This window comes from Equus quagga, chromosome 7 (assembly GCF_021613505.1).
Source record: "Equus quagga isolate Etosha38 chromosome 7, UCLA_HA_Equagga_1.0, whole genome shotgun sequence".
Lineage (NCBI taxonomy): Eukaryota > Metazoa > Chordata > Mammalia > Perissodactyla > Equidae > Equus > Equus quagga.
The window spans coordinates 76,468,146-76,489,033 of record NC_060273.1 but is presented as its reverse complement, the minus strand read 5'-3'; the positions used below and the strand labels follow the sequence as shown (position 1 = coordinate 76,489,033).

The following is a 20,888-nucleotide window of genomic DNA, read 5'->3' as shown; positions in this document are numbered from 1 at the left end:
AGTAGGAGACTGAATCTTTTAAATCAGTTTAGTAGATTTATCTACTATTTTCTCGTTTATACTCATGGATATATTATTTTGTTCTTCTTAGTTGCAAAATGTTTCTTCACTGTCATTTATAATACTCATCACTAATAATATCCTGAAGAAATAGATTTGAATGCTTTCCCTAACTTATAGGTGGGAAATCAGGCTATTCCAGTGTCTTAATTTGGCTTTCTTGAGGTCACGGTCATTCCCTGCCAAGGACATGAACTAAGAATGGATATTACATTGTTAAATGGTTGGAAAAAAATTTCTTAAATGTTTTGTGACACCTAAAGGATATGTGAAATTCAAATTTCAGTGTCCATAAATAAGGATTTTTGGAACACAGCCACCACACTCATTTATTTGTGTATTGTCTGCGGCTGGTTTCCTGCCAACAGAGTTGAGAAGGTGCAACAGAGCCTGTATGGTCCATGAAGCCTAAAAGCCCATCTGCCAACCTCTGGGTTAGTCTGTACGTAAGTAGTAATTAGACAAGGAGGCTGTTCCCCTGGGCTGTCTCTAATGCCTTGATAGCCTACATAAGCAAATCAAAACCTAAGTGGGAGTCAGTGCTCTTGAATCAGAGAAAATGAAACTTAAGAACAACCAATCACAAACAGCCAACCAGGCTTTCCCAAGGAAAGCAGCTGCTTAAGCTTTAACTAATCAAATAACTTGTTTGCTGTGTTTCCAAGTCTTCTCTATGAAAACCTTGCCCCTAGCTCCCATGTGGAGCATTCCTAACCACTCTCCATTTGGCACTGCCCAATTAGAATAGACATTTGCTCAAATAAACTCTTGAAAAGTTTAACGTGCCCCAGTTTATCTTTTAACATCCATCAAACTATGTTGATTGCTTACTATTGCTAGGGACTCTGCAGATCACAGGGAACACAGCAGGGAACAAGACACATGAGTTCTCTGGGCTCAAGGAGCTGTTTCTAAACTATGGAATAAAAAACAGAACAGGGGCAGCCCTGTGGCCGAGAGGTTAGGTTCACACACTCTGCTTTGGTGGCCCTAGGTTTTGCTGATTTGGATCCTGGGTGCGGACCTGATACCGCTCATCAAGCCATGCTGAGGTGGTGTCCCACAAACCACAACTAGAAGGACTCACAACTAAAATATACAACTATGTATTGGGGGGCTTTAGGGAGAAGAAGGAAAAAATAATAATAACAAAAAATAAAAAAATAAATTAAAAAAAAACAGAACAAAGTTGGAGGAATATAGTACTTCCAAATTTTAATTTTCCCAAAAGATATTTTAAAAAATTACAGCTATCTTCATTTATTATCTTTTTTTTTTGCAGGGGAAGATTCACCCTAAGCTAAAATCTATTGCCAATCTTCCTACTTTTCCTCCTCCCCGCCCCCAAAGCCACAGTACATAGTTGTGTATAGTTGTAAATTCTTGTAGTTCTTGTATGTGAACCACTGCCACAGCATGGGTACTGACAGATGAGTGGTGTGGTTCCACGCCCAGGAACTGAACCTGGGCCGCTGAAGTGGAGGGCACTGAACTTTAACCGCTAGGCAATCGGGGCTGGCTGTCTTCATTTATTACCATCTTGTTTTTAACAGGAGTATGTTAATACAAAAAATTGAGTATATTCTTACCAAATTTGTAGGAAGGACATAATCTCAAAATGAAAACACTCTTTCAAATGGAATGCCTATAGCTTCAGGAAAAACTCATCATATTGTCATCATTTTCTCATTTCATGACAGATCAGAGAAAACTCCTTGGACTGGCCTAGGTCATTAAATGAGCTTTGGGAAGCACAGGGGTAGTTTTCATTGTTACTTTTTAGGCAAAACCTTTAAAAAGTGTCTAGTTTTTAAACTGGAAAATGTTACTATTTTAGTGATGGAACACGTTAGAGAGTATCAGAGCCACTAGTTTTGTAAGTCAATTTTTTCTATAAATGAATGTTGGGTAGTAGAAATACAACAATGGGAAATTTCAGAAAAGAAATAGAAAGGGAAGTGGGGAAGTAAATAAAAGAAATCCGCTAACATCCACTGTAGCCCAGCAGACATCACATCTCTTTGCCCTGTGGTTAGATGCAGGTCAACCCGTCTTAGTACTGATTTCTCATACTGGCTTCTCCCTAGAAGAAAGGGATAGTGGATCATTTTTCTGTTGAAATAGTGTCCTCCTCTACCCCAACCATTGCCACCTTCAATAGACACAGGCATCCTCTAAAAACCATAGCATCCTCTCAAAATCATAGCCATTTGAAGGATGGGAATATGAATTCCCATGGAAGGAAAGCCCACCCATTAATAAGTATTTGAACTTGGACAGTGATTGTTTTCCAGTTGCCTTAGAAAGTTTTTTAATTCCACATAGCGAACTTTCCATTTTGCAACAACTGAAATGGCAACCAAAAGACAAGAAATTACCCTTCTCCTATGTGTCGCTAGTCCTGCTGTGTATGATATCATTCATTTCCTGAACATGTTTCATAGAGCACTAACTCTGTAGGATGTAATTGTTGGGGGAAAAACAGGATTCCGTGCTCAACGAAATATGAGAAATACTGGGTTAAGCAAAATCTTATGGGATTATTTAGTGCAGGACTTCTCAGGGTCTCAAATACGCTAATTGTATTTATTTACTTATTTATTTCCTTTATTTTTTTAAGGAAGATTAGCCCTGAGCTAACATCTGCTGCCAATCCTCCTCTTTTTTTCTGAGGAAGATTGGCCCTGAGCTAACATCCGTGCCCATCTTCTTCTACTTTATATGTGGGATGCCTATCACAGCATGGCTTGCCAAGTGGTGCCATGTCCACATCCGGGATCCAAACTGGCGAACCCGGGCTGCTGAAGTGGAACGTGCGCACTTAACCGCTGTGCCACCGGGCCAGCCCTGCTAATTATATTTAAAGCATACGCCATGTCTAAGATACAGAGATAAGCAAGAGAGCAAGCCGCAGAGGACTGCTTTAGTTAGGGTACTTTGTGTAGTAAGCTAATTTGTTTGGTCATTTTAGTAGCAACAATTATAAGAAATAGACCAATTATTTTCATTGACCTAGATAATCCTGGGTCTCTATTGAAATCTTCGACAGTTTTCTGGTTTCATCTCAGCCTTTGAACAGATTTATTTTTAGTGATGAATTATTCTTTTTCTTAAATACCTTTCTTCATTTTACACACATCTCTGCCTTGTAAATGCAGATAGTTTCTTTACTCTAAATGTTTAAGAAAACATCCTTAAAACTAATGATTTTAGGGACTGGCCTGGTGGCGTAGTGGTTAAGTTTTCACGCTCTGCTTTGGCAGCCTGGGGCTCGCCAGTCCAGATCTTGGATGCAGACCTATGCACCGCTTATCAAGTCATGCTGTGACAGGTGTCCCACATAGAAAATAGAAGAAGATAGGCATAGATGTTAGCTCAGGGCCAATCTTCCTCAAAAAAAAAAGAAAAAGAAAAAGAAAAAATTAACGATTTTCTCTTTTGGTAACTAGGTAAGGACCATGTATTAATGCAGATGACCAAAATTCAGGAGGAAGTGAAAGAATAGGTTTTGTGGTTAGTGCATTGTACCAGTTAGGGTCGTGTTTGGCCAATAGTGGGACTTAAATAGATTGTATTTTTCTCCTTTATGTAATGAGTGGTTGGGAGGTGGGCACTCTGGGGCTACGTGTGTGGCTCATGGATGTCACCAATGCACCTGGTTCCTTCTGTCTTCCCATCCAACAATCCTTAGCATGTGGCATTCATCCTTATGGTTGCAAGATGGCTGCTTCTCCTCCACGCATTATATCCACATTCTAGGCAGAAAGAATAGGGAAGGAAGGTGGGCAAAAGGTACGTGTCAGCTGTCCCTTTATCAAAAAACCAAAACCCTTCCAAAGCCCCACCAGTAGATTTCCAGTTATATCTCAATGGCCAGAAAAGTGGCACACAGCCACCTCCAGCTATGCGAAAGCCTGAAGAATTGAATTCTTTTGTGGGGCCTTGGAGTTCTCCTGGTAACATAGCCTAAGTCTGGAGCTGTACTCCCAGTTTAAATCTCAGTTCTGTTGCTCAGTGGTTATGGGACTTCATGTGATTCATTTTCAGTTTTCTCCCCTATAAAAGAGGGATAAGATAATAATCGGGTTGTTAAGAGATTAATTGAGTTAATAGTTGTAAAGTGTTTGGTGTATAGTGAATATTATATAAGTACTTTCTCAATAAATGAGTAGGGAAAAGGGGAGAATGGATATTGGGTAGAAAAGTAGCAGGCGTGAAATAAATAAATCACAAAAATGGCAATAAAAATATTGCTAACATATAAATCAGACTTGTGTAGTACAAGTAATATGAATTTCATTAATTTCTTGAGCCAAAGAATGTTAATTTAAGTGCTGCTGCCTCTGTTAAAGAACGACGAGCCAAGGGCTTTATAAAGATAGATTTCTCTTTCTTCTTTGGAGGAAAATGAGGATTTCATGTATGCCTTAGTGACTTGTTTCTACACAAATTGTAGGGCCTGGGCTTTAAAGCCAAGACAAGTTAGAGGCCTGTATAATGATTGATATATTTGAGACATACCAGCAAAAGGTCCTGGAAAAACACATACACTTCACAATGAGATGCTTCTTCTTTTATTTATGTGTGATCTTATTCCATTTTTAGGTGTTTGGCTATTATTATTAATTTTTTTAGATATATAAAATGTCTTTCTTATAGACAACTTATATGGAGATAGGTACTTAAGACAGATAGATTTGAAGCCTGGTTCCATCACTAACTACGCGACCTTAAGCACGTAACTTCTCTGAGCCTTAGTTGCCTTGTCTGTAAAATGGGAATGGTAATAGTGCCTACTTCCCAGGATTCTATTAAAGGTTAGGTAAGGAACCACAATAAAGTACTTAGCACAGATCCCACTACACAGCAAAAGCTTAATAAATATCATCATTAACCCCCCCACCATCATCATTATTTTTCAAAATTAACTTTATTGAGGTGTAATGTGTAATAAAATGCACCCACGAGCTTTGACAAATGTCAATGCCTGTGTAACATCACCACAATTGGGATACAGAACATTTCCACCCCCCAAAATCATTATTTTCAAATAGGAAAACTGATGTCTTATCCAGTAATAATACAAAGGAGAAGTCACTGTGTAAAGAACATATGGTATCAACTATAAAAAAGGATGAATAAGTGCTAAGTTGAATAACAAAACCATGGGAATGTAGCGGAAGGAGCACTCATTCTGAGGGGCTGGGGGACTGGTCAGGTGCACCGCGTGGGATTGCTTCTCCTGTTCAGCAGCAATTTCCTCTTTTCTTGTTAACTGCTCTTTGCTTATCCTTTGAGGGAACAACTCCTCCCCAATATTCTATGTGTTAGGAGTGGGGCTATTTCACGTCTGGCTTCAGTCTTGTAATTTCTGCTGGAATTCTTGAAAAGAAAACTCTCTTACTGCTAATATCGCTGGATGTAAGTTTGGAGAAGTAGAGAGAACCCCTGAGAATGAAGGCACCACAAAGGAAGATCAGCCGGGGGCCGAGACAGAGAGAGAGAGAGAGAGAGAGAGAGAGAGAGAGAGAGAGAGTGCTCATGTCATCATCTAAATCCCCAGACGCGGCCCTGAGGCTACATCCATCCCACCTCTTCACTTAGGACGTCAGTGGGTCTTCAGAAGGACATACAGACCTTCATCATGTTCTCCAGCTTGTGTTCAGTAAACGTGAGTGAGCAGCCCATGCCTGCCTTTGATTATGGGGGCTCAGAGAGAACCGTACGAGAGTGCTTTCCCATTTTCTACAAAAGGGAGGTAATCGTACAGCAGAGGTAGAGTTAATGGGACAATTGAAGTCAGAAATAATGTGGATTTAAATACATTGATACCAAAAGTAGAACTATTTGGAAGAATTTTTTGGCTATTTTGAAGGAATTCAGACATCCAAAGAATTTAGGTCAAATCATTTTGCCTAAATTATTTCTGTATTTCATATGAAAGTGATTTCTGGGCCTTAACTGTTCAATTCTATTTTCATTCATGGCCACGACCTATGTTGTCACATGAATCATTGTTTCTTCCTTCTTAAACATGTGTCTCTCTTGCTGGCATTGTGCGCCTTTGAAGTACCCATTACTGTTCTAAGTGTTGGGGCTGTTGCAGTGGACAACACAAATGTCTACCTCATGGAGCTTATTTTCTAGGAGGAGAGAGACAATTGCACCTTCCATGTTTCAGTTTCTGTGCTCCATACTACTGCATTCGGATTCTCTTTTTCTGATAATATTGACGGAAGTGTGGGAGGTCTTTGTGGAAATTCTGGATTAAATTCATAAGAAATTTACCTGCTATCCACATGCTTAAAAATCTGTCTGTAAATGGGCATATTGAGGTATACGTTTGTGTATATGTAAGTGCCACACATACTTCTTAGTTAGGTAACCTGGTTCAAGTTACAATTCTGGGCCTCAATTTCTCATCCGAAAAATGGGGATTGTCATAGTACCAATCTTACCTTGTACTGTGGGATTATACACATGTAAATAATTTAGCATAGTGTCTAGTCCAAACTAAGAGCTTAACAAATGATAGCTAACATATCATTAATACCTATATATTACTTTATACACATTTGCTCAATATTCCTTAATGGGATAAAATTAATAATTGTGGACCTCATTTTTTTTAATTGATTTAACATTTATCGAATAGTTTACCATGTGCTAGGCCCCCTGTGGCAGATTGTTTTTTTCAAGGATGGCTACAACAGTATCTCCCTTTCTTGTCACTTCCCCATCTAAAGGTACAGTCTAATTCTCCTCCCCTTGAATCTGGGTGGGCTTGTAGCTAATGAAGGTGGTAGAAGCGTGTGACTTCCAAGGCCAGATTACAAAAGGTGATGGAGCTCTCTGCCTGTGAGCTGGAACCTTCACACTGGAGTCCTGAGGCTGCTGTGCAGTGAGGAAGCCCAAACTAGGCTACATAGAGAGACCACTTGGAGAAGCCCTGAGCCCCCTGGAAGAGAAGGAGATGCCTGGCTAACTGCCGAGGCCCCACTTTCTGTCCTTGGTGACCTTCTGTCACCATCTGACTCCAAACACATTAGAGACCCCAAGCCAGTACCACCCAGCCAAGCTTTCCCCCAGATTCCTGACCCACAGAGATCACGAGAGAAAATAAAATGATTGTTGTTGTTTTAAACCATTAAGTTTTGGTGTGATTTGTTTGTATCAATAGAGAACTAGAACACCTACCTTAAGTGCTCAAGATATAGCATTAAGTGGATTTACTTTCATGGAGTTTCCATTCCAGATCTTTCTCATCTTTGGCAAGTGAGGAACAACTATTTTCAGGGTTTTAATTATCTGTGAGCTGGCTGGGGCTGCTATCAAGTCTAAATTTGTAGATACAACTAGCAAATAGATCACACTCATTCATTCATTTATTCATGTAATAAATCAGTCTGTTAAATTCTCAACATAGATGCCTTCTCTGGCCCCCTGAGTGAGCAATCCCTTCTCCATGTTCCCTCACACCCAGCCTTCTCCTATCCTAACTTACTGTGCAGCATTGCTATTGCTTGTTGCTCCTGTCTCTCCCACTGACCAGCAGCAGTCAAGTTCATTCTGTTTTGTTCATCTCTGTATCCCTAGCATCTAGCCTAGTGCCTGCTCATAGCAGACCTATTTAAAAAACAAACAAAACAAACAAAAAAACACTTAACTGAACGAGCGCTGCTAGACATACAAATAATTTATTCAAGGACAATCCCTATCCTCTGGGAGTTCACAATTTAGACTAGACACTGTGGGATCTAGCCCGACAAGTGCAGTGAGTGGGCTGCCTGAATTGATTCCTGTGCTGAAACCGGGACAACAGGGCAATGCGTTGCGGGTGGGAGGTGGACAGGGACACGGAAAGGATCCATTCCTTTATTCCACAAATATTTATCAATCATCGTAGCACACGTAGCGCACGGGAAACGTTCAATACTATCTGTTATTAAATGCCAGCCCCTGTTCTAGGTCCTGGGGATGCAGCGGCGCACAAAACTGCGGTGGCCCGAGCCCTCGAGAGGCTCACGGCATAACGAAGGACGACAGGCAGTGGACGTAATTATGTAAAATTGTGCTAGTTGCCGAGCAGGAAAACAACAGGCGGCTGAAATTCTCGTAAGGATGTTAGCTCCTTCGGCTGGGGGCAGCCGTGGGCGGTTTTTGAGCAGGAGTGGCCCTGAGGGGGACGGACTGTAGGGGGCGGGAAGACTGCAGGCAAGAAGATCTAGTAATTTTAAGATGCAAATATTTTCTGCCAGATTGGAAGAAGGAGCGAGCGCCTAGGGGCGACGTGGCCGCTCGGTGAGCTCCGGATTCTCCTGGGGCAGGGGCTGCATTTTGAGCGCAAGCTCGATTGCCCAGCAGTGCGAGGCGGGCTGAAGAGAACTGCAGCCCTAATTCCCAGTTTTTTCATGCTCAGCAAATCTAGGTTCCTCCGCTCCGCAGACCTGGAGACGCACCGTCTCGGGCTCGGATCTGGACCGTAGCAAGCGGACAAGATCCGGGGTGGCGGCGACCCATGCACCGCAGCCCCCAGGGTCGCGATCTGCAACACCGCGCGGGCGGGACGGGGCGGAGCTTGTGCTGCGGACCTAGGCGGTGGCGTGGGACCCGCCCCGTGCCCCAGGCCCCGCCTCCAGGCCCCGGTGATTGGGTCAAGGCCGCGGAAGGGCCGGGCGTCCCCAGGAGGCCGGGGGGGGTCGGGCTGAGGCGGGCGCGCTGATTGGCCCGACCGGGATTAGGTCATCGCTAGCAGGTTCGAGCGGCCCGGACGCCGGCGGGGCGGCCGAGGCTGCTGTGAGAGGGCGCTCGAGACTGCTGGAGAGCGAACCAGCGAAGGAGGCGGGGAGGCGGCGGCCGCGCTCGCTCGCCTGCTCGTTCGCTTCCCGGCGCCGCTGCGGGTCGGCCGCTGCGCTTCTGACTGGCCTGCCGCTCCGTTGCGCGCCGCCAGAGCAGCCGCCCAACAGCCGGGTCCCGGCTGGGTTCGGAGTCTTGCGCGCCCGCGGACTCTGAGCGGAGGGCGAGTCCGCGCCACACCTGTGGAGCCGGCGGCCGTCGGGGGTGCCGGCCGAGGTCCCGCCGCGTGCGTGCTCGGGGCTGCAGGCCGGCCGGGCCCCGGGCGAGGCGCGCCCCCCAGCTGGGCGCCGCGGGCACCATGGGGCTCCCCGCTCTCGAATTCAGCGACTGCTGCCTCGACAGCCCGCACTTCCGAGAGACGCTCAAGTCGCACGAAGCGGAGCTGGACAAGACCAACAAATTCATCAAGGAGCTCATCAAGGACGGGAAGTCACTCATCAGCGCTCTCAAGAGTGAGTGCCTGCGATCGCGGCGGGGACGGGGACCGGGGCGGGAGGGGCAGTCGGGCGGCGCTTGGTCCGGGGCGTCCGAGCGCCCCGTTGGTTTTTGCCCCCGGGGCGCTGAGGACGGGTGTGGATGCTTATAATGAGGGGGCAAGGACGCATAAGATGGGCGAGCCAGCAACAGTCCGAGGAGGAAAGACACCCGTCGCCCGGCCGCTTGCGTTCTGGGATGGCGGGGAGGTGACCGAGCACGAGCGGTGCTCTGGGGCACCGCAGTGGGTGTGAGCGGCACACAGGTGTCCGGGGAGTGGGACTGTAGTGCCTGGCGCGCCGCAGCCTGTTGGGAAACCCCATCGCGTCCACGACTCAGGCTGCTGTGGGGAAGAGTTGCTCACCCCTGGGTGCCCAACTCCATTCTCAGGGAATGGAGCGTGCCCTGCCAAGGGGGCGCTGCCTCCCCTCGGGAAAAGGCGGGTTGTTACTGCTTCGCTCTCTGCACGCAGCTCCTGCCTCCTAGGGACGCCGGATTCTCCGAAAGGCAACGGGCGCTGCCCAGAGAAGGGCTGGGTGGAGGGGTTGGTTAGCTCGCGAACCTTTGGAGTATTGGCAGCCGGTAACCCCCACATCTAGAATTAAGGCCATGTACGTGTGCAGGTTCTGATTCTTGTGTTTAGCAGAAGGTGATAGGGGTGGGAGTACAGAATCAGAGTGTTCCTTTACTCTAAACTGTGGGCGAGGGTTTAAAAATAGAACGAACATATCCTGACTCTCCCTCTCCCGCTCCCTCGCTCTCCTTTTTACCTCTCCCGGCATCCTTGAAAACTCAAAGGTCTGAGGAGGAATGGCTTCGATCCTTGCTCAGAAAGGAGACGGTTAAACTCGTCCTTAAAGATTCTCGAATCTTGTGTAAAACCATTTTTGCTTATTTCCTTTTGGTAGAGGAGAAATGAAATTTGCATTCTGTGTGTGATTTTCCCTTGACATTTGCAGAGCGAGAGAGCTTCTCCTGCCAAACAAGAGAGCTCTAGGGATGAGCGGCTTGGATTGTTGAGATCTGTTTTGGTGCCTTTTCAGTCTACCCATTTACAAGTAGTTCAGTCCATCTTTTAGCTTTGAGAATCAGGAATTACATAAAGGCAGATAGTGGAATTGTCTTTACTTTTCCTGTGTCTGTGATGGATTTCTTAATAGGTGATACCTTTCAGCTAAGAAAGGTTGTTTTGTCAGAGTGGGGTCTTAGCTGTGAGAATTGTCCCCAGACCTCCTTAAAGGAGACTTAGAGAAGTCAAGTGCCTAAGATGTCATTTAATGAGCCTGTTGCTTCGACACGTGAGGAGGGAGACAATGGAACCCCAGGGCAGCAAATGCCAGTCTTTGGGGGTGAAATAAACATAGAACTGTGATGTGATGAGGCTTCTCAGAGGCCAGGTCTCTGCTGGAGGCTGTGACGCGAAGCATATGAACAGACTCTTGGTTTGTCAATGACCAGACGAGGGCCATCCTTGGTTCAAGGAATATATGACCCCTAGTTTGGAGTAAGTTAGGGGCCCACTTAATGTTTGGGCCCATGAACTTTGATTGAATCTCAGGCCGGCTTTAACTGGGCCTCTGCTTTCTTCAACGAATGTTTGGAGTGCCTGCTGTGTGCTGGGTACTGCCCCGGGCACCAAGGCTGTAGCAGTGAGTATTCTGCTGCCCCTGTGGCGACAGAGACTTACTCCCTGCCAGGCACTACTTCACCCGTGAATTATCTCATGAGCTGTTATTTATTTTACAAATGAGAAAATAGGTTTGGGGAATCACTAGCCCAGAGCCACACGTCCCTAGCATCAGGGCTTAGGTTTGAACCCCTGCATGATCAGAGCCAGAGATGGGGTTTCTGTTGATGCAGAGCTCTCAGTCCTGCCCCATCCTACTTCGTGGAATGGACCCCTGGACCAAACCTGTTGGAATTTGGACTTGCCTTGAATTTGGCCTTGAATCTGAGGAGGATGCATTTGTGTGACTAGCAATTTATTTGCCTGCTGCTAATTTGGAGAGGGAGTAAGAATTCTTTGGGCAGGAGGAAAGCAAACAGTGACAGAATTTGATTTATTTAAATGTTTAATGGAATGGACCAGCCCCGTAACTGGGGGAAAGACTGATGGGGCGCTAGGTGTTCTAATCTCTGTATATCCAGCTTTACTACTAACTATACTCTTCAACTACTGCTACCACTTGAACATGTCGTGTAACTTCTTAAAATAAAGAGGGTGGAGGTGGTCACTGTTTCCCAGACTTCAGGCATTCCATTATCATTAGGTGCTTGCAACATTGTATGCTATTATATTAGTATTTTGTGCATTATTTTTCTGTGGATCATCATTATCGATACTGAATGTAAAGCCAGTGTTTAAAAAATAAATACATAAAAACAAATACATAACTATTTAAGTAACACTGGTTTAGATGATTGACAGTCTCTTCCAGCTCTAAAATTTTATGGTTTTATTTTGTAATTTGTATCCACAGATCTTTGGCTTTAGATATTTTTTTTGTGTTAATCGGAGGCAATAAAACTGGCCTCCAGGGATTGCCAGAGGTTAGCTAGATCATGGTTCCTGCTACTTCCACTGTAAGCATAAGGAAACTGAAGATCAGAAAGATCAGAAAGCTGCCGAAGGGGACACAGCAATTAAGTGTATTTAAACCCAGCTTGTCTGATTCCAAAGCCTGTGCACTTAACCTTGAAGCAAAACTGTTGTCTAGGTCAGTTGTCTCTGGAATCCCCTTGACATTCTGATAAATAAATGAACCCTTAAAGTTTTTCCCTCGAGTCCCAACCTCTGGTCTGGACACACAGAAGATAAGCAATAAAATAATTTGGGACCTACATTTCAGAAAATCTTGCTTTTTCAGAAAGTTCTTATTTGATATGTAGGAGCCTTGGTGACTCCCGGTCACTTTTTTCTGTGCTGATTTGTCCAGACACTCATTTGCCCTGGACCCTTTCCTTGACCTGATTGATCAGTGTCTCAGTCAAGAGGACTCTGTGTGTTTAAGTGTCTTTTTCTTTCTGTAGAGATAGTAGAGGCTCGAGATGAAGTCCAGACTTGTAGAATGAAGAGTTTTAAGATTTCCTAGGTTCGGGTCTCGGCCCCATCGCTTACTGGTTGATAGGGCAAGTCACTAAGTCTGAGGTCCTCCTGTGTAAAATGGAAATAGCCACACTGACCTATGGTTGTTGAGAGGACTGAATGAAACGGTGCGGTGCGTGTGAAGAAAGTGCTTAGGTTGGAGCCTGGCCCATAAGCACTGCTTATTTAACGGTGATTGTGATCATCTTCCAGCATTCAAGGTGGTTAAGACACGGAGCAAAAGTGAGTTAAGAGCAGAGGGACAGTTTTTGGTTTGGGTGCAGGGAGTTAGGCCCATGCCTCCTTTAGGCCAGTTGTTGGTAACTTACACAGTTATGTCTGTATTAACCACGGCTGGGAAGAATCCTGCTAACCCTGTTTGTATAAAGTCATGGTTATGCCAGAAAAGCCCCACAAGTTAAGAAGAAAAAAATAAATAAATAAATCTCCCAACATCTTTTCTGTTCCTAGTAACCTTCTGGTAAGTTTAAATTTTCAATCTTCTTGCTAGATTAACTTCCCCGCTCAGTGGCTGGGCTGGCTGCCTCTCTCTGCCTTGCAGGAAAAGCTTGCAGAATGCATGGGACTTCATGTCTGGCTGTCGTGGACTCAACGGCAAACTGAATGTGGTTTCATAGACATGAAATTGAATCAGGCTGTTGGTTTTGTGGGGTGGTGTGGGTTTTCAGGAACTGTGTGTCTTTCCATCTTGACAGTTGGTTTATGGACTCCTTACTGGGCATGTGCCCCTTTGACTTTGACTTCTGCTTTCTGAGATAGAGTGAGTACCCTTATTCTGATAGTCTAAGGTGGGAGGGGTAGGGCAGAAATGCACATTTTAGAGTATCAACTTTATTGAGATATAATTCACCTTACCATTCAATTTACCCACTTAAAGCATTCAATTCAATGATTTTTCGTACAGTCACAGAGTTGTGCAACCATCACCACAATCAATCTTAGAATATTTTCATCACCCCCAAAAGAAACCCCATTCCCATTAGCAGTCATTGTCCTTTTTCTCCCAACTTCCCTCCCACCCCCCAGCCCTGTTCAACCACTAATGTATTTTCTAGCTCTATAGATTTGCCAATTCTAGACATTAGAAGTGCAATTGTAATAGTTTTCTCCTAGATAGTGGTGACCAACTTTAGGCATAGAGTTCTCGATTGGAATTTCAGGTGCGGAAACTTTGAATCCATAAGCCGCTCTCCTTCAGGAGGGTTTAAGTAGAGATGAGGTCTTGAAGACTGAACCGTGTCCCAGGGCCTGGAGAAACCCAGCTGCGCTCGTGTTTCCAACCCACGAGAGGAGAATGGATTCGTTCTAGTTCGTGGTACTTTTATGGATGCAGAGGAGATTTACCAAAACATGACTAAGAATCCAGCCCCTCTGTCACTGAGCTTTCAGCTAAGTTGGGGCAGTGTGTGATACTGAGTAAAGGCTTAGTCTGTGGTCGGTATCCTGCTGGGTGACGCTTTTTTTTTTTTACAAAATGAAGTGAATGTATTTATATTTCTCTCGTTGAGCCTGTAGTTTTCATGAGACTTCTTGAAGGTGGTGCCCCTTTTTCGTTGCATTCTCAGAGGTAGTAATTCTGAGATCTCTGACCTGCATCACATCCCCAAGGCAACCGCAGTGAATTTTAACAGAAAGCAGTAGTCTGATACCAACAGCTTTTGTTTATTGAGCACTTGCCAAGTGCCTGGTCCTATGCTAAGTGCACACATTGTCTCATTAGTCCTTACCATCATCCTGTGAGGTAAAAACTCTTATTTTTCTGCATTTTATAGTTGGTACCCCAACTTGTCTACAGTCACACAGCCAGGAAGTTGTGCAGCCAAGTTTTGAACCTGGCGCTGGACTGCGGGGCTTTCTCTTGAACATGCCTCTTCAGTGCTTCAGTAAACACGCTGGCAGTGAAGATGCAAATTCTTCACAGGTCTAGACCTTAGAAAGGAGAAACATGCAGCAGGTGCTAGATTAAGTGAGAATCTTGTCCCAGTTGTTTTTCAGACTCTGAGTCCTGGGTAGCAAAGAATAGCTAAGATTTTGTATTGTGCTCTGAAGTTTTGTGTTTCTCTCTCCATCATAGGATTAAAGAACCATTGTAGGCCAGAGGGGCAAATGAGGGCGTCTGTCTCTTGGCTTTGTAAAGCAATAGTTTCTCTTTGGGGTAGCACTGAGTGATCACCAATGATTCTCTTTTTCATATTTTTAAAAAATGCATACTTTTATAGCATTAATTTCTTTTTTAATTAAAAATTTTTATTGAGATATAATTGACATATAACTTTATATTAGTTTCAAGGGTACATCATAATGGTTTGATATTAGTATATATTGTGAATTGATCCCAATAAATCTAGATAACATCCATCAGTGCACAGTTACACATTTTTTTTCTTGTTATAAGAACTTTTAAGATTTACTGTCTTAGCAATTTTCAAATATACAATACAGTATTAGTAACTATAGTCACCATGCTGTATATTACATCCCCAGGACTTATTTTATAATTGGAAGTGATTCTCTTTTAACTGGGTAATAAGACATTGAACAGGGAGGCCAAAAACCTGTTCCTGGGTCTGATTTGGTAAGAAAAATGGTTCATCTTCTTTCCTTATTGAAACAGAAGTAAAAAAATGAACATCAAGATTTGTGTGCTTTAAAGCATGTCACCCATTTGTCCTTACTTAGGGTTTGCTATAGGCTTTTTTCAGCAGTGAGATGAGCCCTTCTTGAATGGTATAAACTCCCAAAAGATTTAGGAGAAATTATATTACTGACAGAATCCTAATGGAATAAATGGGTGTGGAGTTAGGTAGCAAAAAGTTTTTCCCAATTCCTTTGTTTTGCTTTAGCACCTTGCAAATAAAAGAAAAAAGACGTTTTCTAATTACTTGTAAATGGTGGTAATTTGCAGTACTGACATTTGGAGTATTACTCATACAAATATAAACAACAGCAAATTAAATCCAAACAAGATTTTATAGTTTTTATATAACATTGGCTTTAAAAAAAGTCTTTCTAGTTTAATCCATTCTGTTCTCTATTGGATTGAATAAATTACATCTAATCTGTAGTTCTTAACCCCTTGACTGAATCTTAAGCTCTTTTCCCCCATTCTAATAATTAATAGACTTTAATTTTTAGATCAGTTTTAGGTTTACAGAACAATTGAGTGGAAGGTATAGAGTTCCTGTATAGCCCGTCACACCTGTTCCTCCCAGTTTGTCCATACTATTAACATCTTACATTAGGGTAGACATTTGTTAGAATAGTGATACAATGATATTAAGTAAAGTCCGTAGTTTACATTAGGGTTCACTCTTTGTATTGTGCATTCTATGGGTTTTGACAAATGTATAATAACATGTATTGGCTATTACAGTATAATACAGAATAGTTTCACTGACCCAAAAACCCCTATGATCCACTTATTCCCTGTGCCCCACTCTTGGCAACCACTGATCTTTCTGCTGTTTCCCTGGTTTTGCCTTTTCCAGAATGTCATAGAGTTGGAATCATAGAGCATGTAGTCTTTTCAGATTGGCTGCTTTCATTTAGCAATATGCATTTGAGGTTCCTCCATGTCTTTTTGTGCCTTGATACCTTATTCCTTGAGCAATATTCCATTGTGTGGATGTACCACATGATATATCCATTTGTCTACTGAAGTACATCTTGATTGCTTTCAAGTTTTGGCAATTATGAATAAAGCTGATACAAACACTCGCGTGGAGGTTTATGTGTGGACCTAAGTTTTCAGCTCATTTGGGTAAATACCAAGGAGTGCAGTTGCTGGATTGTACGGTAAGAGTATGTCTAGTTTTGTAAGAAACAGCCAAACTGTCTTTTAAGGTAATTGTACCATTTTGCATTCCCATCCAGCAATGAATTGAGAGTTCCTGTTGTTCCACATCCTCACTAGCATTTGGTTTTGTCTGTGTTTTGAATTTAGCCATTCTGGAAGGTGTGTAGTGGTATCTCATTGTTTTTTTTAAAATTTGTGGTTCCCTAATAACGTGATGTTGAGCATCTTTTCATATGCTTATTTGCCATCTGTATATCTTTTTTGGTGAGGTGTCCAGATCTTTTGCTCATTTTTTAATATGGGTTAAGTTTTCTTACTTCTGAGGTTTGTTTTTTTATTGTGGTAAAATATAAATAACACAAAATTTACCACTTTGATCATTTTTAAGTGTACAATTCACTGGCATTAAGTACATTCACAGTGTTGTGTAACCATCAGTACTGTCTCTTTCCAGTACTTTTTCATCACCCCAAACTGAAATTCTATACCCATTAAATAATAACTCCCCTTTCCTCCCCTCCTGCCCCGTACCTGGTAACCTCTATTCTACTTTCTATCTTGATGAATTTGCCTACTCTGAGTACCTAATTTTAGTGGAATACTACAGTATGTGGCTTTGGGTCTGGCTTATTTCACTTAGCGTAATGTCCTCAAGGTTCATCCATGTTGTCACATGTGTCAGAATCTCATTCTTTTTTATGGCTGAATATCTTATTGTTGAGTTTTAATTACCAACAACTATGCTTAAGAAAGACTATTCTTTCCTGGTGGGAATGCAAACTGGTGCAGTCACTATGGAAAACAGTATGGAGATTCCTCAAGAAATTAAAAATAGAACTACCATACGATCCAGCTATCCCACTACTGGGTATCTATCCAAAGAGCTTGAAGTCAGCAATTCCAAAAGTCCCATGCACCCCAATGTTCATTACAGCATTATTTACAACAGCCAAGACATGGAAGCAACCTAAGTGCCCATCAACTGATGACTGGATAAAGAAGATGTGGTATATATATACAATGGAATACTACTCAGCCATAAAAAAGAACAAAATCATCCCATTTGCAACAACATGGATGGACCTTGAGGGAATTATGTTAAGTGAAATAAGCCAGATAGAGGACAATCTCTGTATGACTCCACTCATATGAGGAATTTAAACATGTGGACAAAAAGAACAGATTAGTGGCTACCAGGGGAAAGGTGGGGTGGGGGTTGGGCACAAAGGGGGAAGGGGTGCACCTGCAACATGGCTGGCAGACAATAATGTACAACTGAAATTTCACAAGGTTGTAACCTATCATTAACTCAATAAAAAATAATAATAAAAAAGAAAGGCTATTCTTTCTCCTTTAAAATCATAAAAAGTTATTTTTTCCCTCTCCATCTTTTTTCCGCCCGCAGAATGATCACTGACACTTGAATTAATGTGTTGATTTATCGTGGGGCTTCTCTCAAGAGCATTATGTTTATGGTTATTCCTTTCGAAGTAGCCATTTGTTCAGGTCAGTGTATTTTGGGGGGAGTTTTTTTGAAAGCTGTATTGAATTATAACATTGGCCAGTTTTAAGTGTACATTCAGTGGTTTGTTGTTAGTTTACAGAGTTATGCAACCATCACCCCGATCCAATTTTATCACCCCAAATCTCGATTCTCATCTCAGTCCTTAGACAACCACAAATCTACTTTTTTCTGTTTCTATAGATTTGTCTTTTCTGAAAATTTAAGCTAAATGGAATTATAGTCTATGTGGTCTTGTGTACCTGGCTTCCTCCACTTAACAGATTGTTTTTAGATTGATCCGTGTTGTAGCATGTATCAGTCATTTGTTCCCTTTTTTGCTGAAGAGTATTCCATTTTGTAAATCACGCTTTGTTTATCCATTCACCAGCTGATGGACATTTGGGATTGTTTCTAATTCTTGGCTCTTGTGGATAATGTTACAATGAATATTTGCATAGATGTCTTTGTGTGGACATATGTTTTCATTTCTTATTTTTTACCTAGGAGTAGAACTGCTAGGTTATATGGTAAACTTATGTCTAATTTTTTTAAAAACCTGCCAAACCATATTCCACAGCAAAAGCATCCTTTTAAATTCCCACTAGCATTGTATAAGTGTTCCAATTTCCTCACGTTCTCCTCAATGTTTGTTATTGTCTGTCTTTTTGATTGTCCAGGGGGTGCGAAGTGGTATTTCATAGTTTTAATTTGCATTTCCCTTACAACTAATGATGTCGAGCATGTTTTCATGTGTTTGTTGGCCATCAGTGCATTTTCTTTGCTGAAATGTCTATTCAGATCTTTTTGTTGGGCAGTATTTTATATCTTGGATTTTTTTCCCTTTACTTTGTCCCATAAAACTTTTGATGATTAAGTGAATAGCCCTCAGTATATTTTCTCCATTTGCCCTCATTTGGAGACTTTTTGCTTCCATTTGCTTCAACCTCAGTTGCATTTGACTGATCTCAGGGCTTAGGAAGGTGCTTCTTACGAGGCTGTGGTTCAGGTTTCTGCTCTAGTTAGGCCAGTCAGCATCCCTCTGGGCAGAGGCCCCAGGCTGAACTTCCTAAGCTAATGAGCACAAGCCCCATGAATTGACAAAATGTGAATGGGCCAGGGAGGAACCATTATCACCACTGACCTACTGGGAAGAGCAACTCATGAAGGTGACTTTGTTATCCTCTCAAGGCCATTGCATTTTTAAAGGTTAGCCAAGGGAGATATGCCCATATGAAGCTAACAGTTGAAGTGTTTTTCTAGATTTAAATTTCTGACTGACCCTAGTTTTAATTTTTAAAATTATAACACAGTATGTTTCAAATTATATACATTTTTTGCCATCGAAGGAAGGCTTTCATTCAACAAATATGGAGTCCTACTTTGCTCTTACATGTCCTCCAAGCCCTAGGGTGGTAGTAACAGGTGCAGAAGTCACCAGGTGGGAGAGTGCCTGGGGTGTTTGAGGACCAACAGGGAGGCCAGTGTGACTGGAACAGAGTGATGGCAGATGAACAGGGAGAGAGTCCAGGAGCCAGGTCTTAGAGGTCTTGAGTCCCAGAAAGGACTTTGAGTTTCATTCTAAGTGTGATGAGAAGCCATGGGAGGTTGGGACGTGATCCTGCTTGTGTTTTTAAGTGATCCTGGGGCCCGCTGCATGGAGAATAGATACAGTGGGGCAAGAGTGGAGGCAAGGAGATGAGTTAGGAGGCCTTTATAACAGGTGAAGTAAGAGGCAATGGCTCCTTGCGCTAGGGTGGCGGCATCGGAGATGGTGGTCAGATTCTGGGTATTTTTGGAAGCAGAGCCCTCAGGATTTCCTGTTCGATTGGATTTGGGCTATGAGAGAAAAGAGAGAAGTCAAGAATGATTCACATGTTTTTGGCTAGAGCACTTATGTGAATGATGGTGCTATTTCCTGAAATAAAGATGACTTGGAGAAGACTAGATTTTGGGGGAAAATTAACAATATGAATGAATGACCTAATCTTATAGTGCAAAGACTAAAAAAATTACAGAGAGAGTTCATGAATACATACTCATAAAAGAATCAAAGAGTGTGGAAGTATACAGAGTAAAGCACCCCCTTTCCTGAGTTAAGCTATGTCAACCGTTTGGTGTGCTTTTTTCTTGTCCTTTTTCTGTGCATTTTTTTTTTTTACATAAATGGGATTATGCTCTATGAATTATTCTGTTCTGCTTTTCTGGTTAGTACTATGTCTTAGAGATCTTCCATGTCAGTACATGTACATAGCAGAACTCTCTGCAGTCATTAAAAAGAATGTGCTATGTGGATATACCATGGCTTATTTTCCTGTCTCCTATTGAAGTATATTTGGATTGTCTCAGTTTTTCACTGCAGTGTACAGTGATCATTTGCTCACCCACCTCTGTGTGTGGGTCCCTGCATTTCCATGAGATAGAAGGTTCCCAGAATCCTTGAAGATTCCTAGAAGATTCCTTGAAGTGGAATTGTTGCCAACCTCCCTTTTTTTGTGTGTGTGAGGAAGATTGGCCCTGAACTAACATCTGTTGCCAGTCTTCCTCTTTTTGCTTGAGGAAGATTGTCACTGAGCTAACGTCTGTGCCAATCTTCCTCTATTTTATGTGGGATGCCACCACGGCATGGCTTGACAAGCTGGCTCCGTGCCTGGGATCCGAACTTGCAAACCCTGGGCTGCCAAAGCAGAGTGCACGAACTTAACCGCTACACCACCAGGCTGGCCCTGCCAACCTCCCATTTTTATAAGCTGTTTGACATCTATTGTTTAGGTTTTTTGCATCCCTATAGCCAGTTGGTATTTGTCTGGTGCTCTTTTGAGTGTGTTAGATTATGTTTCTGAACCTTAACCTTTTGCTTAAATTGGAAGCATCCTTAACAGATCAGGCCCTTGTGTTAGGCACTGACATGGATTCTAAAAGAAGCAGGGGATAGAAAACAAATCTGATGTGTGTGCGAGAGAGAGAGGGAGAGAGGGAGGGATTACAATTAATTGGCTGGGTCCTAATTAGCCTTGATCCTGTCTGATATCTTTTCTGAGCTGAAGGTTCTCATGGATAAAAATGGGAGGTGGGAGGGATTTGCCCATAACTAA

General features: G+C 42.7%; 1 protein-coding gene across 5 annotated transcripts in view; it reads left to right on the top strand.

The window, feature by feature from the left end:
- Nucleotides 1-8,849: 8,849 nt before the first annotated feature.
- ARHGAP26 (Rho GTPase activating protein 26) overlaps nucleotides 8,850-20,888 on the top strand; it is a 415,746-nt gene continuing 403,707 nt past the window's right edge. For all 5 annotated transcript variants that reach the window (XM_046667198.1, XM_046667197.1, XM_046667196.1 and 2 more), the window contains exon 1: nucleotides 8,850-9,368. In XM_046667198.1, coding sequence (XP_046523154.1) covers nucleotides 9,215-9,368 — 154 coding nt within the window. In that variant the 5' untranslated portion in view covers nucleotides 8,850-9,214. The remainder of the gene's footprint in view (nucleotides 9,369-20,888) is intronic.